The sequence below is a fragment of the Centroberyx affinis genome, unplaced genomic scaffold (genome assembly GCF_046629955.1).
Source record: "Centroberyx affinis isolate AG114_WGS23_722 - 3 ecotype Tasmania unplaced genomic scaffold, CSIRO-AGI_Caff_v1 ptg001659l_1, whole genome shotgun sequence".
Lineage (NCBI taxonomy): Eukaryota > Metazoa > Chordata > Actinopteri > Beryciformes > Berycidae > Centroberyx > Centroberyx affinis.
The window spans coordinates 58,632-82,247 of record NW_027280087.1 but is presented as its reverse complement, the minus strand read 5'-3'; the positions used below and the strand labels follow the sequence as shown (position 1 = coordinate 82,247).

Genomic DNA, 23,616 nt, shown 5'->3' with positions numbered 1-23,616 from the left:
TACTAATCTAATTGATGTAGTTTTTTAAAATAATTATAATTAATTATTATGAATGCAAAAGTGCAGGTGCATTATATTTCAAATACTCTACTCCCTGCTTGGACCCCACTTCAGTGACATATGGTGCTACAAAGTACGGAGTCGAAGTAGAGGAGGACATATTAAATTGAGTAATGAAACGGGGCTTTCAAATTCCAAAGTAGTCTTTACCAGCTGAATGCTGAGGTGAACGGTATTTTTAGTAGGACGTATTATTTTCCAAGTGACTTGAATGCAGCATTAGGAAAACGTATGACGGAATCGCGCAGGTGACACGGATAGATTGTATCGATGTTGTGTCTAATATGCGCGGGGTCCAGTTTATGTCTTTTCTATGCAACACAATTTCTTATCTGTGTTAAGAAAATCATTAATGATCACAGTGCTCCATAAAGAAAAAGGAACCTGGAGATGCCGGGGATTGAACCCGGGGCCTCATACATGCAAAGCATGCGCTCTACCACTGAGCTACATCCCCTTCCGTATTACTGACTACCGAAGTATCTCATTTTGTTCCTAATACCATTGAAACATATTGCGTGATAAAATCATTTACATGCAGTTGCCCTATGATCAGTGCAAATGTCTTTCAGCCAAGGCCCTTGCACCGAGTAATTTTTAATACATATTTTAATAGAAAAATAAGATTTTTTTTTTTTTAATAGCTTCCAGGTCATGTGACCCAATGATATTATCACAAAATAATATTTGTGAATTGTAGTATTTATTTATATTTTTCCATATTTCTATTGATTTTATTGCTTATAGGCTATTTGTGATTATTGATACATGAATCTCTCCATAGAATCAGAATCAGAATCAGAATCAGGTTTATTGCCAAGTAAGTTTTCACAATACAATTTGCCTTGGTATGAAGGTGCATACAATAAATAAACATGAACATGGAGAAAAATTATAGGAAAATAATAGGGATAGGTTAAGAGGAAGTACTGCAAGTCAAAAAGTCAATAAACATAAATAATACAGAATATGAAAAAAAAAATACAATAAAAATATAATAAAAATATAATAAAAAATATGTGCAATATATCTGTTTTTTTTTTAAGTGAATGAAAAAGATGTACAGTTTGTACAGGAAAAGAAGATGTACAGTTTGTACAGTGTTTTTTTCTATTCTACAATAGCCTATTTGAACACAGATGAAACCAGAAATCTGGAAGCTATATCTATAAAAACAGTCACATCAGAGCAGCACCCATGGGTGGATTTAGTGAACTCACACCCCTGTCCAATTTTAAAATGTTCAGGTACTACAGGAGATGTGTGGATGTATTCAACTTTTATATATTCTTTTCCCCCCCATTTATTTCCCCCCCACAGAAAAGAATGGCAGAGAGCAAATGGTGACATCTGGTGGTCAGATTGTAAACTAAAATAAACTAAAATATTTATTCAACTTTTAATTTCAATTTTCTAGATTTACATATCTTCTTAAGAATATGGCTTTATCCTTGTCTGTTGGACAATACTTACTCATTACCATTGATGTGGGGCTGCGGCCAATGAAACATGGCAGAGCTCACTTCTTCTAGGCCCATGTGGCTTGCCGTACACGCAAAATTTCAACATACAAGTTCACATTTATTCTACAAGTTTTCACATCGTATTCTACAAGTTCTCACTAAAGATACATTTACAGACAGTAAAAGATAGACAAAAAAAGGATATCATGTCATCTAAATTTTTCTAAATGGCTCATGCAAAAATATAGCGACAAACGATTGCACTCTGGGCCAAAAAGTCCAATATTTACCTTATTGTCTCCTAGATTTTCCTCAATGACAATACTTTGTTCTAGAAAGCGTCAACTTCGTACGAACTTCAGTGAAGTTTTGACTAACTGGTTAATTACTGAATTTTCATTTTGGGTTGAACTGTTCCTTTAATGTCTTAACTGGATTTGAACATTTTAGCTGTCGTTCAATATGATGTGCAATTACGGCCTGGCAGCCCACTTCACTCTATAGCTGAATATAAGTCCTCACAGCAACATATCACAATCTGAATATAATATAAATAACAAAAATATATAAATGACAAAAAAATACTTTGCCACATCTGTATCAGGACTTCAGAACATTTTCCCCCATACTTCAAACAGAGGCAATTGAGCAATTCCCAACTGTTTGAGATCTGTAAAATGTCAAATTAATCTCTTTGCAGACTTTCCAGGCATGAGGCAGAATCCCTGAAGATCTATTAAAGTGCTATTAAGAAATAAAGCAAAATCAGCAAAAACACCAAGTAAAATAGGCAGTATAAAAGAAAAGGTATTACTAATTTCTCTTCCTTCAATCTGTTCAGTCGCTTTCTTTTTTTTTTTTAAATCACATTTCCGCCATTCTCATTGGTTCTTTCTTTAGTTCGACCACAATCGCTTTTGCAACTGCATTAGCCTAAAAGGAGCTATGTGATGTGACACAGAGATACTGTGGCAGACTCCACCAGGCCAAACCCTGGATAAAGCGGCTCGGTGAATGTGGAGTGAAAAGTGTGGATGTGGGTCCGTGTGCCCTGGAAGACCCTGAAGAAGGACAGCGTGCCGCCGGGCCAGTCCAGATACACTCCGACCCTGCGGCAGCCCGACGGCCGGACCGGGGCCGTTGTGTTCTTCATGCCGTGCCTCGCAATGTAGGTGTAATCTGTGCAGCCCAGGCTCCAAGACTTCTCATCATTCCCTAGCTTACAGTGGTCGCCGTTCCCTATTCTGCCAGTTTCCAAGTACGACGCTCCAATCAAAACCCGTCCGGTCCAGTCTGCCTCCCAGTAGCAGCGTCCGGTCAGGCCCTCTCTGCAAAGCACCTGCCTCCAACAGCTGCGTTGCTCTGGGCGACTGGTGGACGGCTGCCTCTCCAGTGTCACCTTTTTACCCACCTCACACAGAGAGAGGTGCATTTCAGCCATGTTTGGGTCCAGTGTGAGCTCACAGGCATCTGAGATGGGAGACCAGGACACACAGATGCAAGAAACACATACATGTTAAGCAATAGAAACATTTTCATCTATGTGAAATCTAGGTGATTTGGATAAAAAAGTTCACCAAATGGCAGATAATAATGTACAGTATCATAGATGGGATATGCAGATATTAGCTTGAGTACTGAGGTACCGGAACTCCTTATCCCTTTTCTTTTTTGGTCAGTCTAAATTCTAGTTATTCTGTTAATTCATGTAAATGGTTACATCTGTGAGCAGGAAGATGCATATAATCCCAAATTTTCCCAAATATGACCTCCGCACAACTCACAACTTTTTTTCAGACTCTATTTTTCCATCTTTTTCCATGATACTGGTGAATTCTGAAAATCTACTTGCATCTTGTTGTCCACTACAGTCCTAATGGGCTGATGGACTCTCCAAAAACCAACCCCAAAAGCACCCAAAGCATATCTATTCCAACATATTGACACTCACTCTGTTATGAGACATTAACATGATGGGACATGATGTAACTAGCTTTACAGTGAAGAAATTGATGAGATTTTGGTCAGAATCAATCGGTATGACAGCTAGTTATGCTTTAACCAGGATATGGGCTGGTTACCATATTATTCTTTTTAAACGTAATGGGCAGTTCACTCCGCTTAGTATTATTTTCTTTACTGAGACAGGAGTTGAAATGTACAGAGTGGGAGAGAAAGATCTGGTGTGATTCGATCGTTGACCAGCAGAGGTACAAGTAGTTGTAGAGGCAGGCTTATGTGGACAGCAACATGAACTGTAATACTGTGATTAAATAAATTCACCCACTGTGAACTTTAAAAAAAACATAGTGTGAACTGAGGAGCAGCAGTGTGACCAGCAGTGTGAACAGTGTGAAATCTGCTGTGTCAGTACTCACATTTTCTACGTCCGGGTTTGATCCAGTGTTCTCCTCCGGGATTCATACTGTAGGGATGAAAAGAGGCAGCCATCACAACAATGTTTAATTATTTAACCAATATGCATCAGTTTACAATCCCCTTTTATACTAATAATAAATAATGTCTTCATCGGTTGTATACATTCATAATCCCTCTATTGTGTTTAAATTTAATGCTGCACTAGGCAATATTTTTGATGTAAAAATACACCTGTCTTATCAGCCTAAATAAAAAAAGCGGACCTGCAAGAGAGAAGAGTGTCCCACCTCCACTAACTAGTAGATTTGCCGTATTTGCCCAAATGAAATTCTGGTGTTGGGTAAGGACACTGGCAGGAATTCAGAAAGTGATGCATCAACATTAGATCTGTTTCCTTTCTCTCTGTTTTTTTGGTATAAAACAAGTTCAACAAGTTTTCAAGCAGTTACTTCTCACTGCCATTTGGAGGCGCCAAAGTGCGAAGTTGCCTCATGCAACTTTAGAAGCTCATTAGACTGTATTAACGCTGAACTTCAGTGGTATGTCCATTGAATTTTAACCTCCTTGACCTCTTTATTTCCTTGGAGATAGGTTAAAATTGTCCTATGTTATTTTTAGTCCTCCACTGACCTGAGAGTGGCCAGTCTCCAGTGTGGATTCTCAGACAGCAGCTTCACTCCCGAGGCTCCTGGATGATTGTAGCTCAGGTCCAGCTCTCTCAGATGGGAGGGGTTGGAGCTCAGAGCTGAAGCCAGAGAAGCACAGCCTTCCTCTGTGAGCAGACAGCCTGACAACCTGCAGAGAGTCCAGAGGAACAGGAATCAAAATTGAGGTTCATATCACACTATTTCTCTAAGTTGTGTCATTTTAGACTGTTCCATTAAATAGTCTGACCAGGTGAATACAGGTGAAAGTTATGGTAATTTATTGATTTCACCCTTTAAATCCACTTCAGTCATGAAGGGGAGATGTCGATGCAGGGGACGAGACAAGTTAAAAAGCTACTTATGAAGCTTGAGACAGTTAACCTCCTCCAGTTAACCTTTTTACATTCTTGATTTTCATTTTAAACTGGAACTCAAGTGACGTATCAGCCAACCATGTATTCTGCTCAACGCTGAAGAAAGATGGCTGACTGTAAATAATTTGGTTTCAATTGTTTCACCAGTCGTTCTCCACTGGTGGTGGAGAACATGGAGTGGTCATAAGTGGTCAGTGGTCAGCTGCTATGCAACGTCACAGAGGCTTCCTGGACACTTTGCTTTAGGGTCTTGTGTGAAGAAAACAGAAAAAGATTATGCACCTCAGAGTCTCCAGTCTACAGTTTGGACTCCCCAGTCCAGCAGAGAGAAGAATCACTCCTGAGTCCTGCAACTCGTTGTTACTCAGGTTCAGCTCTCTCAGGTGGGAGTTGGAGCTGAGAACTGTAGCTATCGATTCACAAGATGTCTCTGTTGCCCCACAGTTATCGAGTCTAAGATCACAGTGAATTAATGGCATGTGAGCAAACAACAAATCAAAAAATTGAGGCTGAAAACATGTAGGGTCTTTCAGTCTTGTGTCTTTCATTTGCATTTGATGTAATGCTGTATCTAATGTCGGTAGTATGATTGCAAAACAAAAGAACGCAAGGACAGAGGACAAATAAAGATCCTGTAAGTTTACTTGCTATCCAAGCATGCATTGGATGGTGACTTGGCTGAAGAAAACAAATGGGAATCCCCAAGATTAATTGCGAGAACACATTACGTTCAAACTGTAAGGACGCCTCTCTGCGCTTTCTTGAGAAGTTTGTTCTCTCCAAGACAACTTGGGAAGAACTTTCTCCAGAAGGACACAAGTAGTGACTTGGCATTCTTGGATTTTGATAATCGTCTCTAGTTTTAGTGTGCTTGAGAATTTAAATGCTAAAATAAAATAAAATATACAAATGGTGCAGGTGAGACAAAGAAGCCCCAAGAGGCTTATACTGTACATATATCTCAAAGTCATGAATACAGAACTGACAGAAACTAAATGACAATAACACAGTGAAAAGGTAAACAGTATGACACCAACAAACTGCATAAATGCTAAGTAGAGAAAGAAATTGATTAAAAAACAAAACCTGAAGCAAAGATCTACCAACATCACTAGAAGAACCAACCTCAGTGTCTCCAGTTTACAGTGTGGACTCTTCAAACCAGTAGAGAGCAGTTTCACTCCTGAATCCTGCAGGTTGTTGTTACTCAGGTCCAGTTCCCTCAGATGGGATGGGTTGGTGCTGAGAACTGAGGTTAGCACCTCACAAACATCTATTGTTGCAAAGCCACAGCCAGAAAGACTGCCAGGAAACATTATGTAAGACAACATCTGTACATACATACGTACATCTATTTATCTAGATCTACATTAGCCATGCTTACATAGCCCTCCTGGAGTTCCTCACAGCTGGTATCAGCCTCATACACCCTTCTCTTGAAGAAGTGTTGTATGACTTCAGGTCAAACACATCCAGGACCTCCGTTGACATCTTCAGCGTGTAGGCCAGAGCTGAGCACTGAATGGGAGACAGCTGCTCCTGTGATCTGTTCTCTGACTGCATGTACTGTTGGATCTCCTGATGCACTGAGGTGTCGTTCATCTCCAGCAGGCACTGGAACACGTTGATATATCTCTCCGGGGACACATTTTTCACATGAAATTCCTTCAGATTTTTGATGGCTTTTTGGATACCCTCTGGACTGATCTTGGTCCAAGCCAGCAGGCCTTGCAAGAGATTCTGGTTCATCTCCAGAGAGAGGCCGTGAAGGAAGCGGACAAAGAGGTCCAGGTGGCCATTCTTACTTTCTAGGGCTTTATGCGTGGCAGCCCAGAGAAGATAGTCCAAATGTGACACTTCTCCAAACATTCCCCCGAGTATTGGCTTCAGTGCTTCCATGTTATTGGTTATGTAGCAATAGAATATGTATAGAGCTGCAATGAACTCCTGAATGCTGAGATGGACAAAGCAGTAAACCCTTCTCTGGAAGAGCACAGATTCACTTTTAAAAATCTGTGTGCACAACCCTGAGTACAACGATGCCTCTTTGATGTCAAGTCCCCAGTCTGCTAGGTTTTCTTGGTAGAATGTGAGGTTGCCTTTTTCCAGATTTTCAAATGCCATCCTCCCCAGCTTCAGAAGAACGTCCCTTTCAGTGTCCATGAGCTCCTGCTGACTCTCCTCATGTCTGTCATGATACTTCTGCTTCTTCTTTTTTGTCTGCACAAGCAGGAAGTGAGCGTACATCTCAGTCAGGGTCTTGGGCATCTGTGCTGTCTCATCTGTACTCAACATGTGCTCCAGAACGGTTGCAGTCACCCAGCAGAAGACTGGGATGTGGCACATGATGTGGAGGCTCCTTGTTTCCTTGATGTGTGAGATGATTCTGCTGGCCAGTTCATTATCTGTGACTCGCTTCCTGATGTACTCCTCCTTTTGTGGGTCAGTGAACCCTCGCACTTCTGTTACCCTGTTAATATACTCAGGAGGGATCTGGTTGGTTGCTGCTGGTCTGGAGGTTATCCAGAGGAGAGCCGAGGGCAGCAGATTCCCCTTGATTAGGTTCGTTAGCAGCGCATCCACCGGTGATGTTTGTGTGACATCGGACACAACTTCATTGTGCTTGAAATCCAATGGAAGTCTGCTTTCATCCAGGCCATCAAAGATGAACACGATTTTACAGATAGTGAGCTCCTCAGCCGTGACCACCTGTAACGTTGGATGGAAAAGCTTTATAAGGTCAAGAAAACTGAACTGCTCGTCTTTGATCAAGTTCAGCTCCCGGAACGAAAGGAGGATCACAGGATTCACGTCTTGGTTTGCCAAGCCTTCTGCCCAGTCCAGAGTGAACTTCTGCACAGAGAATGTTTTTCCAATACCAGCAATACCCATCGTCAGAACAGTTCTGATGTGGGTTTTTTGGCCAGACATGGGTAAAAAGATGTTGTTGCAGTTGATCTTCTTATCACAGAGGAATTTCATATGGGCGATTATCTCGAGCTGCCACACTTCGTGTTGGGTATTAACCCCTTCACTCTTTCCCTCGGTGATGTATAGCTCTGTGTAGATGCTGTTCAGGGGGGTTCCAGTCCTTTCATCAGTGCCTTCCATCACATATTCAGCTTTCTTTTTCAGATCGATCCTGTGCTGATTAAAACAGTCTGTAGGAGAAAATTTAATTAATTCAAAATGACTTAAACGGATAAGTTAATTGATTTTGGACCTATATATAAGACAGTTGCAAAGGACATAAATTAGGTCTGATTTCATGACACAACTGCGCAATCACTCTCACTTTCACTAATAAGGAAATGACAGAACTATTTTTCTCTGCCGCAGCACAGACTGCTGTGGGGTGAAAGTGCATTACTGGCAGCGTGATCTAGTTTTGCGGACGGTCAGGTCAGGTAGTAAACAATTGCACATGGAGCCAGGTAGAGTTTGGTAGAAGACTATCCACAGAGTCAAAATGGTACAGCGCTGCTGTTTTGTGGGCTGTGAAAATGTAGACATTGGTTGGTTGCCATATCGACATTTCACAAGCTGGCATTTTTAGAGATATTTGGACAAACCCTGTTTGGACTCATTGTTAGCTGTTAGCAGCAAGAGGCCTAGCAACAGAGCTTGTTGTTTCAACCGACAGCTGACTTGGGAGTCAAAATTATCTGTGGGTCCAAGTATTACAGGTATGTAAGAAGCAAATTCTATATAGGTCCAAAAACAATGAACTTTAAGAATCCACGAATCAAGAAATCCTGCCACCAAGACCATTTCCTATACATTTATTGTACTTGACAACTAAAGTAACTCTGATTCTGATGCCAATGGGCTGTCATCTGAGTGAAATGTAAGTATTGTCTCAAGCCATTTTCCCCTAATTTTGGATGTGCTATCTCTCTCTTTTTTGAATAGTCATATTGGATTAGAATTTTTTTGCTCAGCACTCGCTGAGCAAAAAAACGCTAACAAGAATGCTGTTGTTGAAGCCCACCTCTGAGCTTCACACAATCCTCAGAAAATCCCATTATGATGTTTCCTTGAAAGCAACTTGTAGCCTTACCATTGACAGGACTGCAGCCATCTATAACTTCACTGTGTGGTAAGAGTCTAGATCTTTTTCCACACTTGGGGCAGGCGTTTTCTCCTGATGGACTAGGCTGGTCCCAGCATGAGGTGATGCATGGTCTGCAGAACCAGTGTCCACATTTGGTGGTAACTGGATCCTTCACAGCCTCCCCACACTCTGCACAGCTGGATGGGCCTTCGCTCTCACTGCCAAGATAAATGGATATATTATGGTTTTAATGATGTTCACTTATAAAAAATGATGAATTTCATGGTGCATTCCTGCCCTACCATTTCCAAGTTGATATGTCTCTATACTCAACAGCATACGCTCAGGTTGGCAAAAATGGCTCAAAGGTAGACCAGGCTTTTGCAGTCACAGTCCCTAAACTCTGAAACGACTAGATATGAAGTTGGCCGAGTCTGTATGACCTATTTTTTATAAACTTCTCTTGTTTGTTTTATACTATTTTTTTTTATTGTTCTTATTTCTGTAACTCTTTTTATATTACATCCTTTGTGCTCCTTTTCCCTGCTGTCTTTCTATTGTCCTGTTCAGCTGTAAAGCACTTACAAATTATTTTGGGAAGAATGCTATATACTTAAACATTATTATTATATTTATATAATTATTGCAAAATGTATGCAATTTACATGTAATACAACATGCCACCCTGCACTACTCTCAACAATTAAATTAAGGATATTTAGATTGGATTATGGTTTGAATTGCTCACTTTGGAAGTGCAGATTCTCCGCTGAAATCCAGATATCTGCCCTTCAATGCATTACTTTGCATAGACAGGGTTGGAGACCCTGGTCTCTTTATCTGGATATGGCTCCTGGAATTAGATTATTCACACAATATATCAACATGATTTGAACATTCAAAGATGTTGCTTCAATACATCTTGTTCTTTATTTCCATATCTGGTATCTTGCTTTGTATCTGAGGGCGTTGGTTTATTTCTTAAATCTGTACATCTTTTAATAAAGCAGTCACTCTTCATTGAACTGGGTGCAGGAAACTTCTATACCTATTCAGGGTCATAGGGGGATGGAGTCTATCCCAGCATGCATTGGGCAGAACACAAGGAAACACCCTGGACAGGTCGTCAGTCCATCACAGGGCGAACACAGATAGATAGATAAATGTCCCAAGCTGGATTCGAACCCAGGAAAGATTGGGAGAGACAGCGAGAGGGCTGACATGCGACAAATGTCCCAGGCTGGATTTGAACCTAGGACTAGTCATCAGGGCGAGTGGACTACAATAGCACTAATGCATTGCTTTGATGCAGAGGTCCTGAGTTTTACCTCTCATCTCTTCCCTACTGTGTACATCCAAATTATTAAGATATTCATAGCATCACATTGAGTAGTTATTATAGCTATTGTTTATATAAGCAAAAAGATAAATGAATAGTTGGCTAAGAGAAAGCAGAGTAGGAGTCCAGGCCACATTAGGGAATCTGAAATAATTTCTTATCCTAAGCCATCCATCTCCAACAGATTGCCAGTCCTGTGTTATTTATTCTTGATGTTTGAGTGTTTGGTATCTTACTCTGTGTCTGAGGGTTTTGGTTCCTTTCTGAAATCTGGAGGAGATCTCTTCGAATGGCGTGTCTTAATTGACTCCGATCTGTGGCCCTGGTGGGCGGCAGGGCCCCCCTCTGCACATTCCTCAGAGGAAGCCATGTCAAAGCTGAATGGTGAACAGTATAAATTAGTAAAATTACAAAATGTATGTATATCTATTATATATATTCATGCAATGCTTATATAGCATATATATAGCCCCTTATTTATCTGACTGTTTCAAAGCCTGCTGGCAAGGTTGTCCTCATCATGCAAGTGATGCACAAGCAATAATGCACAGAGTCAACAGTCAGTTACAACAGCATTTTAAATATCTAGCTGGTGTAAACAAAGAAAATAAAAGTGGCAAGTTGAAAAAGAGACAAAATATTAACAAAGAATGGAAAACTGACAAATCACTTAACAAATGGAAGTGGAAGAATTACAAGCACTAATCAGTTTATGGGCCAAAAAGAAAATACAGAACAATCTTAATTCCACAGTGTGCATCGGAAAGGTGTTTCTGAAAATAAGTCAAGACATGTTGATGGTGACACTGGTTGCTATGATTCTGCTGTTGCTATAGTTACACATGTGACCTATAGGGTCCTGTGCCATACTGTACCGAACCAGACCCAGGCCCAGCACAGGTACAGCAAGGTACCACAGTGGAAAAACAATATGGGTTTCCTAGACTTGACGTCTCCTAGATTGTATTTAAATTCTACATCTTTATTTTGCAGTTTCCTTGGTCATCATGGCAATAGAAATGTATTACTTATTACTGAAATTAACTGCATTAGTTATCTAATTAGTCTAGATTATACAGGGAGACTATTTTGCTGATCAAATTTCAAAAGTTTTCTATGAATATTCTATGACACACAGTAGAATTTCCATGACTAAATTTGCCAGCGACATGGGCAAATGTCATTTTAATAGCTGATTTTCCACATTTTAGAATAATAGTAAATACATCAAAACTATGAAATAACACAAATGGAATTATGCAGCGACCAAAAAAGAGCAAACAAATCAAATCTATCTTATATTTTAGATTCTTTAAAGTAGCCGCCCTTTGCCTTGATGGAAAAGCAAAGGCTTTGGAAATAAATTCATACATAGGATCAACTATTTATATTTGTCTAAGAAACACATTTAAAGCATTTAAATGTAAGTGTTTAGATCAAAATGAAAAACATACATTCAATCAGGTCCAAACTTTTGACTGGTAGTGTACATTTTTAAAATGAGTCGTATCCCCAGTTAACAGGAACATACCTGAACCCAAGCTGTTAACAACTTCCCCATTTTAGCCAGAAGATGGCGCTAAACCTCTTTAAAGTTTCTTCCCGCAGTGCAACTTCAACAGCAATTCATGCTGCATCTGTTCGTTGTCCCAGCATCATCAACAGCATTTGTTTTCAGACTCTTGCTCTCCCAAATGCCTGAAATGTAAATTCACTTTGTCAGTAACTTAGCCTACATAGTTAGACAGAGATGGAACAACTTGAATGAGCGCATTCCTTTTTAACCTATTATTTTGCAACATGTTTCGTTTAGATTCTGTTATCTCTCTCTCAAACACAAACACACACACACACACACACACACACACACACACACACACACACACACACAAGCTCTGGCCCTATTTCTGGGACTTTGTCTTGTTCTATTATTTTGCACCCACACACACACAGACTATGTAACCCTAACCTAGACAATGAATATCTATTAACTAAATTTTACACTACTTTCAGTATCACCTGAAAGCCAGAACACTTTTTTATAATCATTTGATAGTGAGCTGAGTATCAGGATGGGACAATCGAAATAAAGTGTGACCAAAAGACCTTTAAACAGAAACACATGTGGTCTATTATTTAACTATCTGGTTCAATTCCAAAGAGAAATAGCCACGTTTTAACCTCTAAAACCAAACTGCGTCACTCCTGTGAACCTTTAACATTCTCTTTCGCTATCCTGACAGGAAACTCTACTCAGAGACCTTGAAATACACACACACACACGGCAGCCTTGATTTTGTATATATAATATATCACAATATAAGCACAAACAGACGAGTAATATAGCATATATAGTATATATAGCCATGTTTTAACCTCTAAAACCAAACTGCGTCACACCTGTGAACCGTTAACTTTCACTATATGAAAGGAAACTCTACTCAGAGACCTTTAAATGCGCGCGCACACACACACACACACACACACACACACACACACACACAGCAGACAGCAAATTGCCTTCATTTCGTTCATATAGAGGAAACACTTACAGGTACTAAAAATACTTCACAGACAAGTAATATTTTGCATAAGATTCACGAGAGCTAAGCACATATTTACATCTGCCTTGCAATTGTAAAACTCAGTAGTCTATCCACCCTTCATCCTGTGTCTTCTCTCTTTCTGCTCTGTTCTTGGCTATTGTTAAAAAAACGCATAAGCACTTACACTGGTCCATTCGCCACAGGATCACTCTGTTTACTAACATCACAACACGAGGTTGAAGTCCTCTCGTAGTTACCTCACTCTATCAGCTGAGCAACAGGATATGCACTCATGTGATCAGCAGGTGTGGCTTGGCTTGCACTAGAGACGTTTCTCAACAGACATCTCAGCTGTGATAGCCAGCGGAAAAATACATGAGAAGCAAAAGAAACAATCTGTGTATCAACTATCAACCGATCGTAACTCTGAACATGGAGAGTGCTTAATTTGTAAATGATGAGGTCCCACCGGAAAATGTCAAGACAAGCGCGTTGGAGGTACGGTGGTGCTCAATGCAGCCATACAGCTTACTGTAGTCCTAACAGTCTAAACATTACTAAATGACCGACTATATGACCTTAGAGCTCCGACTACTGGGGACCTATGACAATATTTGATTATTGCATAGGCTACATAATGCTCATTTTGTCCAAACCTTTACAAACATGCCCTTCAAGTAGTGGACTAAAGATATAACTGCACTGTGCACGACATAAAAATGCCCACACTTGGCTGTGAGATATCCTAATCATACATAAACACATCAAGGAAACTGCAATGGCTTCCACCATTTACCAGATAAATTCTGGCTCGAGTAGTTACGCATTAATATTCAACACAAATACTTTCATAGGATATCTACTTTGAATGTGGGAAACAATGTCAGCGAATAATGAAATGACAAATAAAACGTGTCATGGTCATGCAGCTAGAAGTAGACCTGTATGCGACACTCAGCTGGACCGCGCTGGTTTTGAAATGCCCACAGTGATGTGAGGCTTACAGCCCTTCACATCACACATCACATCAACCCTAACCCTAACCCTAACCCTAAACCCTAACCCTAACCCTAAACCCTAACCAATTATATTACCAATTATTTCTGGACACTCAACATAACATGCGCAATTGCCCATATATTTGACTGTGGGGCGTACAGGTCCGCACTCCAAATAATTTCTGTTTTCATCTATGCAAATATGAATTTAGATGTTATTGTCCCAGCAGAGAACTGTAACACGTTTACAAAAAAAAAAAACATGCTTACCTTGTCTAATTTTCCAAAAATAGTCCACACAGCGGACATATGGACAGCAAATTCAACTGTCTTTTAGCCATGACGATGTCTGAAGCTTACCATAACACACTCTGCAAAGCAGCTCACTCATGTGTGATTACACTACTATGCGCTTGTTGTTACTAGGGTAACAAGAGGGTAATCACATGTCTTCATATGGAAATGAGCCAATTAGGTTTTTGGAAGGGAGGGGAAAGGAAGAGTCAACTATTGGGATTATTACATGGCAGACAACAAAAACAAAAAACTTTCATGCCACCAGAGGTGCCGGGTCCACGCAAATAAGTAGGACCGGAATGCAGGTACCCTAGTCCAAAACTGCGAGGTGCAGGATCCGACACAAATTAAGCATTCGTTCTCTCATAGTTCCCTCCCTCAAATAGTCAGATGTTATCAGCTGAGCAACAACAGGAAACAGAAAAAAATACACGAGAAGAAAAAGGAACAAGCTGTGTACCAACTATCAACCGATCCCCACTTCATCACTCAGAACATCACATCGCACTTCAACTGCGAAGAGCAGCGGGGCTCACCATCCAGCCACTTTCATCAGGGCATAAAACGGGGATTTGGCAACCAGATGACAAGCCATGATATTTCTCCAGTAGAACATACCTTAAATAATAAGAATATTAAAAAATATTAAAATAGCCTGAAATTCTTAGTGCCAGAGCTCCTCAAAAACTCGTGTAACTATCAAGTGACACATTATAGTCACCTGATAGTAAGTAATGGACTATTCATATGACTATGGAAACAGTACTTTCTGAAACTGTATTTTCTGTTTCTCACTCTCCTGAAATCATCACAGGAGGATCTATTTTATAACAAGAGCATACAGAATATGGCCATCTCTTCTAATGACAGTCTTCATTCACCATATAGAGGCCTACATTGTGGAAAGTGAGCTGGGCTGGATGTCCTCATTGCCACACATTTTCTGTAAGTCATATGATCTGCAGTCATACAGGAAACCTCAACCTCAAAGTGACTGTTTTGGTTAGAAGCAACGGAGACAACACAGAATATCACAGGCATTACAAGATTCAAGATTCAAGATTCCAAAAACTTTATTGTCTATCACATAATGATAGAAAACTAGTCTTAGGCTAGGAGCTCACAAACAACATAAAAACATATACCCATGAAAGACTCACATAAAATGACATTAAAAACACAAACAATTCCATACATAAATAGGAGCAGGTGTGCAAAGCTGCATTAAAGAGTAGTGGCAGTCTATTTGGCCTTGTTTAAAAAGGATATTGCATTAGGACTGAAAGAGTTTTTGTAAGTTCTCTTTTTTGGCCAGAGGTGCTCTGAAGCGTCTGCCTGATGGGAGCAGCTGAAAGGAAGTGGTGAAGGGGGGGAGGGGGGGGGGGGGTGAAGGGTCCTTAGTGATGGAGTCTGCCTTTCTTTTTTACTGTGTGACTGTAAAGGTCTGAGAGTTGGGTTTGAGTGGTGCCGGTGATTTTGGTTGCATGCTTAATGATTCTTGTGAGTTTTTTCTTGCTTTTCTCTGTGAGGAAGTTGTACCAGGATGAAATGTTGATTATTGTAATAGACGGTATTTGTATGTGTTACGGGAAGTAAGGGGGTTAACATGGGTAAAGAGGGACCCGGACAACTCACTCTTTTTTAGCTTAACTCTTTCTCTCGTCTCCCCGACTTCACCTGGCTACCCCGCTCATAAGACAACCAGGAAGTAGAAGTAGGCCTACAAAAGTACAGGCGCATGCGCACTACACAATGAGATAAAAGTGACTGAAACAATGAAATATAAAATTATAAAACCTCTTGGGCAATATTCAAACATTCTGTAGGCTAACTAAAATGATAAAATAAACATTCTCTTCAATTCCATGAAATTAATATAAAATCCCTACCCAAATAAATCTCATATTACATTATTATATTTTTGCTTGTCTTTCATGTTGTGGCCCATGACAAAGTGGTCTTAAGTTTTGCTTTTTTTATATCCTGGTTTTAAACTTTGTGTATTTGTTTTGGATGTATATTGTGTTTTAGTGGGACCCCAGGAAGAATACCTGGCACCTACAGCTAATGGAACACACATGGGAGCGGGCAGCAGCATCTGATGGCCCCGGTTGCTCGTCGGGGGGGGACTGGGATCTTACCTTGCGAGGCAGCTGGATTCGTGAGATCACGATCACGCGAGAATCTATCTTGCCAGGCTTCAAGTTATGCGTTTGTAGCCGAACCACAGCGGTGCGGACCAATCAGCGTCCTATGAGGGCAGCTGCGGGAGTGGTTTAGGTGTGAGAAGCGAGAAGCGACTGTTTGTTCAAAACAATGGCGGCTCCTAAAGAGGCTAGCGTAGATGTTGCTATAACATCAGTTATTTCTGAACTGGAGAGTATTTCTCCATTGAAAGAAGAGCAAAGAACGGCACTGAAGGCTTTTCTGGATGGAAAAGATGTTTTCGCTCTTCTCCCGACCGGCTTCGGCAAGAGTTTGTTTATGTGGTTCGTTGATCTGATTGGTTGAAGTTAGCCCGCGATAGACGGTGATAGACAGATGGTTCATCCAATCACCTGCCAAGTATTTTTTGAAAGTGCCTGCCCTTTTCCAAACAGTTTCCAAGGACGACTTCCCAGATGGTTCTGTGTAACAAACCATCTGGCGCGTCAGACGGCTCACTTGACCGAAGTCCTGTTGAGTTATACACAAAAAATAATTGACTGTAACATGATTCACTCAAATAACCACAGCATCAAAACCATATAAGGCTGGAAAACAAAACTGTGGAGAACGGTGAGTTTTCTGTTGAGAACGGTGAATGAATGCTCTGTCATCAGTAAATCAATTTCAGTCTCTATTTACCTTTTAACTAGGTCAAAACCTAGTATATGGCTGGACCGTGTATGGATGTGCCGCGTGCCACGGCCGACCAATGGTGTAACTAACTCCGCTGTAGACTGCTAATACAGAATAATAGTCCATACATCCATACTGAGCGTTCCAGCGCGTCCCGTCTCCTGTCGTCTCCGCCGCGCCCACGGCCCGCATCGATCCTCCCGATCCAAGCGCCAGGCGTTCTAGTACCCATCGGTGCCGAAAACGCTGTTCGCCGGACACCCGGTGACGCATCGTCGTCCACCGAAATCTCGGCCGGATCACCGGGAACCATTCGGCGCCCAGGTATCGGCAGTGGCCGGAACCGTGGCCCCAGGAAACTTCGGGAAGGTCGGCAGTAAGCCCTCGGCGTGATTAAACCTCCGCTGACAGAACAGAGGGCTGTCAGGTGGACCGAGCTCACGCATATGCATCGAAATAAACGGTGATGTGATATAAGTTGTATACAGTGGCGGCTGGTGATAAAAATTTTGGGGGGGGGGCGCAGTTTTGGGGGGGGGACACAAACAAACTGAAGCAGCACTTCATAGCTCAGTGTTACAACCCGGCTCAGAGGTTGGAACAAAAAAGGGAGACACAGGAAACGAATATCAAATAATCCAGGAATTTTAATATACCCAACGTACAACTAAAGCAAAATAATGTAATGAGGCATGTTTATCAGTAGATCAGTAGTGTATGTGAGCGGATGCAGTGAAATGTATAGTGCGGGAGTGTTGTAAGGTGGGAAACCAAACAAACATCAACCAAGCGAACTGATATGCCGATGATGGGAAGAGAGCGAAGTAATGATCGTGTGTTTGCTTTTATGCGCTAGGACACACCGGGCCCAGGTGTGTCAAATTAGCGCATCCGATACGCCACGCCCAACCTGCATGCAACACAAACACACAGACAAACAACCAACCAGCAGGCAGAGATGGGAGATCGTCACACTCAGCAAAAAAAAATAAAAAATCTAAAAACAACACAACACACTGTAATGTTGCCTAAACACTGGCCAGTAGCACTAAATTTTGCCCTCCTTTCCTTCTGGCCTGCAAATTTCTCAATGACTTTCCGGTTAAAGTCAGTCATCTCAGTCACCAGTCTCTTTTCCATTGACATCATGGCCAATGCATTCAGCCTCTCCTGGGTCATGGTGTTTCTGAGAAAAGTTTTAATTCTTTTCAAGGTTGAGAAGCACCTCTCAGCTTCTGCCGTGGTCATGGATGTGGTGATGAGGATCTTTAGGAGGGTGACGGTCTCTGAAAAGACTTCTTCAAGATTATTCTCCATAAACAACTGGAATAGGTCCACAGCACCACGGCAGGCTTTGAACTCTTCCTTGCTGTAGATGAGACTAAGCTCTGTCTTCAGCTTGCTTCCATTGAGCATTGGGTAGGCCTTCAAGGTGTTGCTCAGTGCATCTTCAGGAAATGCCATCTTGTACTGTTCAAACCTGTCCCCCTGCAGCAAGGTGGCGCTGACAAGGTGGTTTGTGAAGGAGAAGCGTTCCCTGGTGTGTCCAAGTATGGTATCACAGACCTACAGAGAGAAGAATAAAAAAAAATAATAATAATATGTAGAGATGACAAAATGCCCATTTCACCTACATCACCTAAAGTTACCAACAGGCAACGGCTCTATTTCTAAATATGGAACTACTAAAGTCATTTTTACTGCCACTGTTACATTCTATGAAGTCATAAAAAGAGTAGGAAAATATTAGCTAACTCCAAGGTCATTTATAGAGCCTTCTGCTGCCATCTGCTGGATAAAATGTGAATATGTGAATGCTGAAGATTAACCATTCTGCAGTGTATGTCCTTGATCTTTCCACTATCAAATTTTTTGACATGGTCTTTACTTAAAACATTCAATCACTTCTACTAATAAACCACAGGTTAGTTTCACCAAGACAATATTCATTTTTACCTGTTAGGCTTTTAGCTCTAATTTTATACTAGTTCAACTACTTGCAGTTACATTTCAAGCTTTTCGATTTAGTTCCTAATAAACATATTTCATCTACACAAAGTAAGAAAAAAGTTGGCAAACATCCCTCCACAAAGATTAAAATAAAAATACTACACTCCAGTGTAACATGGACTGTTACTGATTTCTACAACATAAACTCAGCTCTGCTGCAATCCTTTCATGGTCCTCTGGACTGAGTGCCCGATGCCTCTTTGTTGGCTGAGAGCCACTGCTTTGCTCAACCATGGAATGGAGAGAAGTTCTGCGAACGACAAAGAGGATTTATAATAATAATAAAAGAGAAAGAGAGATAACAGTAAAAGAAAGTGAATAATAATAATGATCATATTAATAACAGGAATACAGCTACTACCTGATCTTTTGTATGTCCTGTTGGAACTGCTGGATGCACCCATTGATATGGACCGAATCTATGTTCTTCTTCTGGAGCTTGGCATAGAGGAGGTCCACATGTGGCATGATGTGGTGAAAAAGTTGCAGAAAGAACTTAAAATCCTGATTCTCCAGTAGCATAGCGAAGGCTCCTGCTTCTCTGACGGTTTTGGGGTCAAAGTCACCTGAGTCTCTTATGCTTTCAAAACAGTGAATGAGGTCCTCTCTGTGCTCAAACACGGTATTGATGGCACGGCTGTGAAAGTTCCATCTGACGTTGCTGGATGTTGGCAGTCTATGGGCCACTACTTTATCAAGAACACCTGTCCGCTTGGGTGATCTGGAAAAAAAGCTGGCAAATCCTCCAAGGTCAGAAAAAAAAATTCTCACCTTGGATATGTGAGAGGTGGCCTGTTGCATTATCAGGTTGAGCTGATGGGCATAGAAGTGGATGTAGTGGGCATTTGGGTACACATCTTGTATTTTCCTCTGAACACCTGCAGTGGCACCCCTCATGACGCTGGCTCCATCATATGCCTGGCAGATGAGCTTACTTTTTTGATCCTCAGGAAGGATGGCAGCAAGACGCTCTTTAAGTGCTGTAGCAATGGACTCGGCTGTAGCTGACTGCAGAGGGATGAACTCAAAAAATCTTTCCTGCATGTTGTTTTTGTCATCAATGTAGCGCAGCACAAGCACAAGTTGGGTCTGTGTGGCAATATCCATTGTCTCATCTGCCTGGCTTGATAAAAAATCACTGCCCTGGGCTTCTTTGATGATGTGTTCCCTCACAGCAGACAACATACAGTCCAGTAGCTCGTTCTGCACAGTTTTTGAAGTTCCCTTAAATACAGTGGCGTTCTCAAGGTGCTCTTTCAACACTCCATCAAGGGAGGCGACAAAATTCACCAACCCACGGAATATCCCGGGATTATCGAAGCTCTCACTCTCATCATGGCCACGCAAAGCCAACTCAAAGGCTTCACAGAATTTCACACAGTCTATTATTCAGGACAGGATGTGTCGATTTTTTGTCACCTCTTCGTTGTGCCTTCTAATGCCAATCCTGTAGCCTTCATCTAGCTGTTCAGCAATGCTAAGCCTGCCAAAAAAATGTAGCTTCATGCTATTGTCCACATGGCTGCGGCTACTAGAGAGATGTTTTAGGTCTTGTACCCCCGTCGTTGTCCACAACGTTTCGGTGCCGACACTTTGAAATAGCAAACAGGGAAAGCAATAAAAGGCATTACTTACGCCACATCCAGCTAGCCAACTCCGTTTGTCGTAACAAGAGCGGGAGAAGCCCCGGGTGTAAGCTCGTCCTTGATCACTTGCCTGCTGCTGAATTTGTAAATCGGGTCAGTCCGGTCCAAGCTCCTTTATCCTTTTTTTTTCTTCCAGTGAACGCCTTGTGAAAGGGTGTTTTTGTAAGGAAATAACTGAATTTTCTTTGATTTCCGCGGTTCCACTTGAAGGCGCCATCTCCTGTCAGCTAGCTAGTGACAGTCGCGCATGCGCGCATCCGTAGCTCCGGGTGTGAACTTGACAGCTAGCGCATCGAGAATTGTCCAATCACATTAGATAAAAAAAAATAAAAACAATACCAATTCGCTGCGAATAAAAGTGGGAGGGTCAGGGGCACAGAGAGCTGTGTCCCGTGGAAAATCTGAAGCAACCAATTAGAGAGCGGCCTCAGGTTACCTGCTTGCCAAAAGTTGAAGGACATACATACACACTCATTTGGCCGGCGACCCTCACACAGGAAGTATATGTATTCACACAGATACAATTTGGAACCAATTTTTAATGAATGCTGACAGGCGCTGACAGACTACCAGGCACATTGTACGAGTAAACAATTTTTAGTTTATAATTATTTTGCATTATCAAATTAATTTAATTTATGTTTAACATGTTTAAGTAGACTTTCTTCTCTAGTTGGAAGGGGGCGGCGCCCCAGCACCCCGCATTAATGAACCGGCACTTAGCTTCAGCTTACATGTATGATATTGGTCAGCCTGCTTACTGTGTAGGAACGGGCTCCCGATCTCAGCGGAGAACGGCGGAGAAAACGAAACTAGCTGGCTCTGGGATCTTATGATGTGCCACGTGCCACAGCCGACCAATGGTGTAACTTGATCACTCAGTCAGTCACTCAGTCAGTCACTCAGTCAGTCAGTCAGTCAGTCAGTGACAGACATTCGCGTTTGTAGGGCTGGCCCCACAGCCAAAAAGGTCCAGTACAATGAGAAATGCATTTCTCAATTTCATGGTATAATTTAATAAACAAAACAACACAAGAACAAGAACTTCAGCACAAAGCCAAGGCCTACAAAGAGAGAGAGAGAGATAGAGAGAGAGAGAGAGAGAGAGGGAGAGAGAGAGAGACCTAAAGGAGGAAGTCTGCAGTTCAGATGCTGCTTTGGTCAGGCTGCTAATGAAAACCAGTGAAACTCTAGTCTAGTCTTGTTTATTTATATCGCCCTTTATCACAAGCATGTCTCAAAGGGCTTTACATAGGGCATCATATACAGTACATGTCATATACAGTATATACTACATCATATATATACATACTACATATACACATCATATACATCCTATACTTTGTCATGTAGGTTACATACTTAATATGCATCATATACATATTATACATCATTACAAGACTAAACAAGACTAAACTCATCTGAAGAAGAATCTCACATCCTCCTCTTGAATGGTTTTCCCTCCCTCCTGTCTCTCTTCACCTCCTTCTCTGTTTCTTCTCCCGGCGCTTCTCCACATGTTTGTCGCAGGAAGATGGTGCAACCTCTGACCTCTGACCTTTGACTTCCTTACTGTCGGTGACTGGGGAACTGAAGTTTATCCTCCTGGAAGTCAGACAGAAGTAAAAGTGTAGTTGAGTCTCTTCAGGTTTCACATGATGGAAACATGAAGGATTCTACTGAGACTTTATTCATCTAAGCTGTGCGCCTCCTTGTGGTCGAATATCATCACTTCGCTCATGACAAAAACTAATAAAAACACAACTCACTCCAATGAAAAGTAGGCGTAAATACTCATTATTGTTGTTATTATTATTATGGAGACATGCTGTACTCACATGCTGCCCATTCTAAAACACCTGGATGCAGTTTATCGTTGTGCCTTGAGTTTTACTACTGGAGACACATTAGGTTCTCGTCGTTGTGAGTTGTCTGAGAACGCAGGATGGATCTGCTTAACAACAAGGAAAAAAAATCCTGGTCCAACAAAGACTGGGAGTTTCCTGCAGAGTTTTCTTCTTGTCAGAGTGGAAAAGCCTCTGAGACATTTAGACACTAAAACTCTCCACTGAAACCAGGAGGACGAGAATGATAATTAAATAACTGAAAATTGAATATAAAAGTATGTCAGCCTTTATTTCTGGAAATGTTTCAGATAGCTCATAATAATGGCAGATTTGTTTAAAGATATATAAGATTTATTGACCTCAGTTGGGATCTTTAGTTTTGTTTTTTTATAGTTGTTGCTTTTGTTTTAGATTTCAGTCTGTGTAGTAAAGATCCCTATTTTCTTTCATTTTTCCACTTCCTTTCCTCACCTACCTCACTTCCTTTACTTCACTTCCTTTCCTCTCCTTTCCTCATCACTAATTGCTCTTGTTTCACCCTTTGTCACCCCCCATTTACCTGATTGAGTTCATCTGATCACTCCTTATTTGAAGACTGCACTCCCTCTCACTCACTCTCTCACCTTCGCACGGGGCGGCAGTTCTGGTAAGAGGAGTTTATCTTACTCTTTAGTTCTTATCCTGTGTCCATGTTAGTTTAACTGAGAACTTTCTTTATCCTTATTTCTTTAAGATGGACATGTGAGACTAATTAAAAAAACTATTGTGTTAAGTTTTCATTTTGTATTTGTTTTCTTTCAGATTCAAAAGCCCATGTGTGTTTTTTCTCCCTTTATGCTGATATTTGCAATTCCTTTGATTTTGGAGAAATTAAACCTTTGTTCAGAGGATTGAAGTTTCCTGGCTTTATTTTATTTTGAAGCCTTTATTCAGAGGGTTGAAGTTTCCTGGCTTTATTTCCATGCTTTCTGATCCGATGCCCACGATGAGTCAACTTTTCATTCTGAACCTCCTAATTCACAGTTTGGTTTGGGTTTTTGTTTTTATTTGGTTCACCTTTATGGTTTCTCTTTTTGGTTTGGTTTGACCTTTTTTTGAGTTGAGCTTTTATTTTG

General features: G+C 41.1%; 1 protein-coding gene, 1 long non-coding RNA gene and 1 other non-coding gene across 3 annotated transcripts; all 3 read right to left on the bottom strand.

Moving 5' to 3' along the window:
- Nucleotides 1-445: 445 nt before the first annotated feature.
- Nucleotides 446-517, bottom strand: trnaa-ugc (transfer RNA alanine (anticodon UGC)). Its single transcript has one exon. It is a non-coding gene; the product is annotated as a tRNA-Ala (tRNA).
- A 364-nt stretch (nt 518-881) lies between these two features.
- On the bottom strand, nt 882-10,618 carry LOC139651419 (protein NLRC3-like). Its single transcript, XM_071528321.1, has 9 exons — nt 10,553-10,618; nt 9,726-9,830; nt 8,923-9,195; nt 6,308-8,065; nt 6,049-6,225; nt 5,206-5,376; nt 4,533-4,697; nt 3,902-3,948; nt 882-2,993 (listed from the first exon to the last, which is right to left on the bottom strand). The coding sequence occupies exons 2-9, from the start codon at nt 9,785-9,787 to the stop codon at nt 2,467-2,469; spliced, it is 3,180 nt and encodes a 1,059-aa protein (XP_071384422.1). The 5' UTR covers nt 9,788-9,830; nt 10,553-10,618; the 3' UTR covers nt 882-2,466.
- Nucleotides 10,619-10,623: 5 nt separating this feature from the next.
- Nucleotides 10,624-14,377, bottom strand: LOC139651420 (uncharacterized). The gene is made up of 3 exons (XR_011695718.1): nt 14,131-14,377; nt 11,848-12,014; nt 10,624-10,693 (listed from the first exon to the last, which is right to left on the bottom strand). It is a non-coding gene; the product is annotated as an uncharacterized lncRNA (long non-coding RNA).
- Between the last annotated feature and the right edge of the window lie 9,239 nt (nt 14,378-23,616).

Coding starts and splice junctions, on each gene's coding strand:
- LOC139651419 (XM_071528321.1), bottom strand. CDS start 9,787: ATGCAAAGTAATGCATTGAAGGGCAGATATCTGGATTTCAGCGGAGAA. Junction 5,377..6,048: donor TGTAAACTGGAGACACTGAG/GTTGGTTCTTCT, acceptor CTGTGATCTTAG/ACTCGATAACTGTGGGGCAA. Junction 2,994..3,901: donor CAAACCCGGACGTAGAAAAT/GTGAGTACTGAC, acceptor CTCCCATCTCAG/ATGCCTGTGAGCTCACACTG.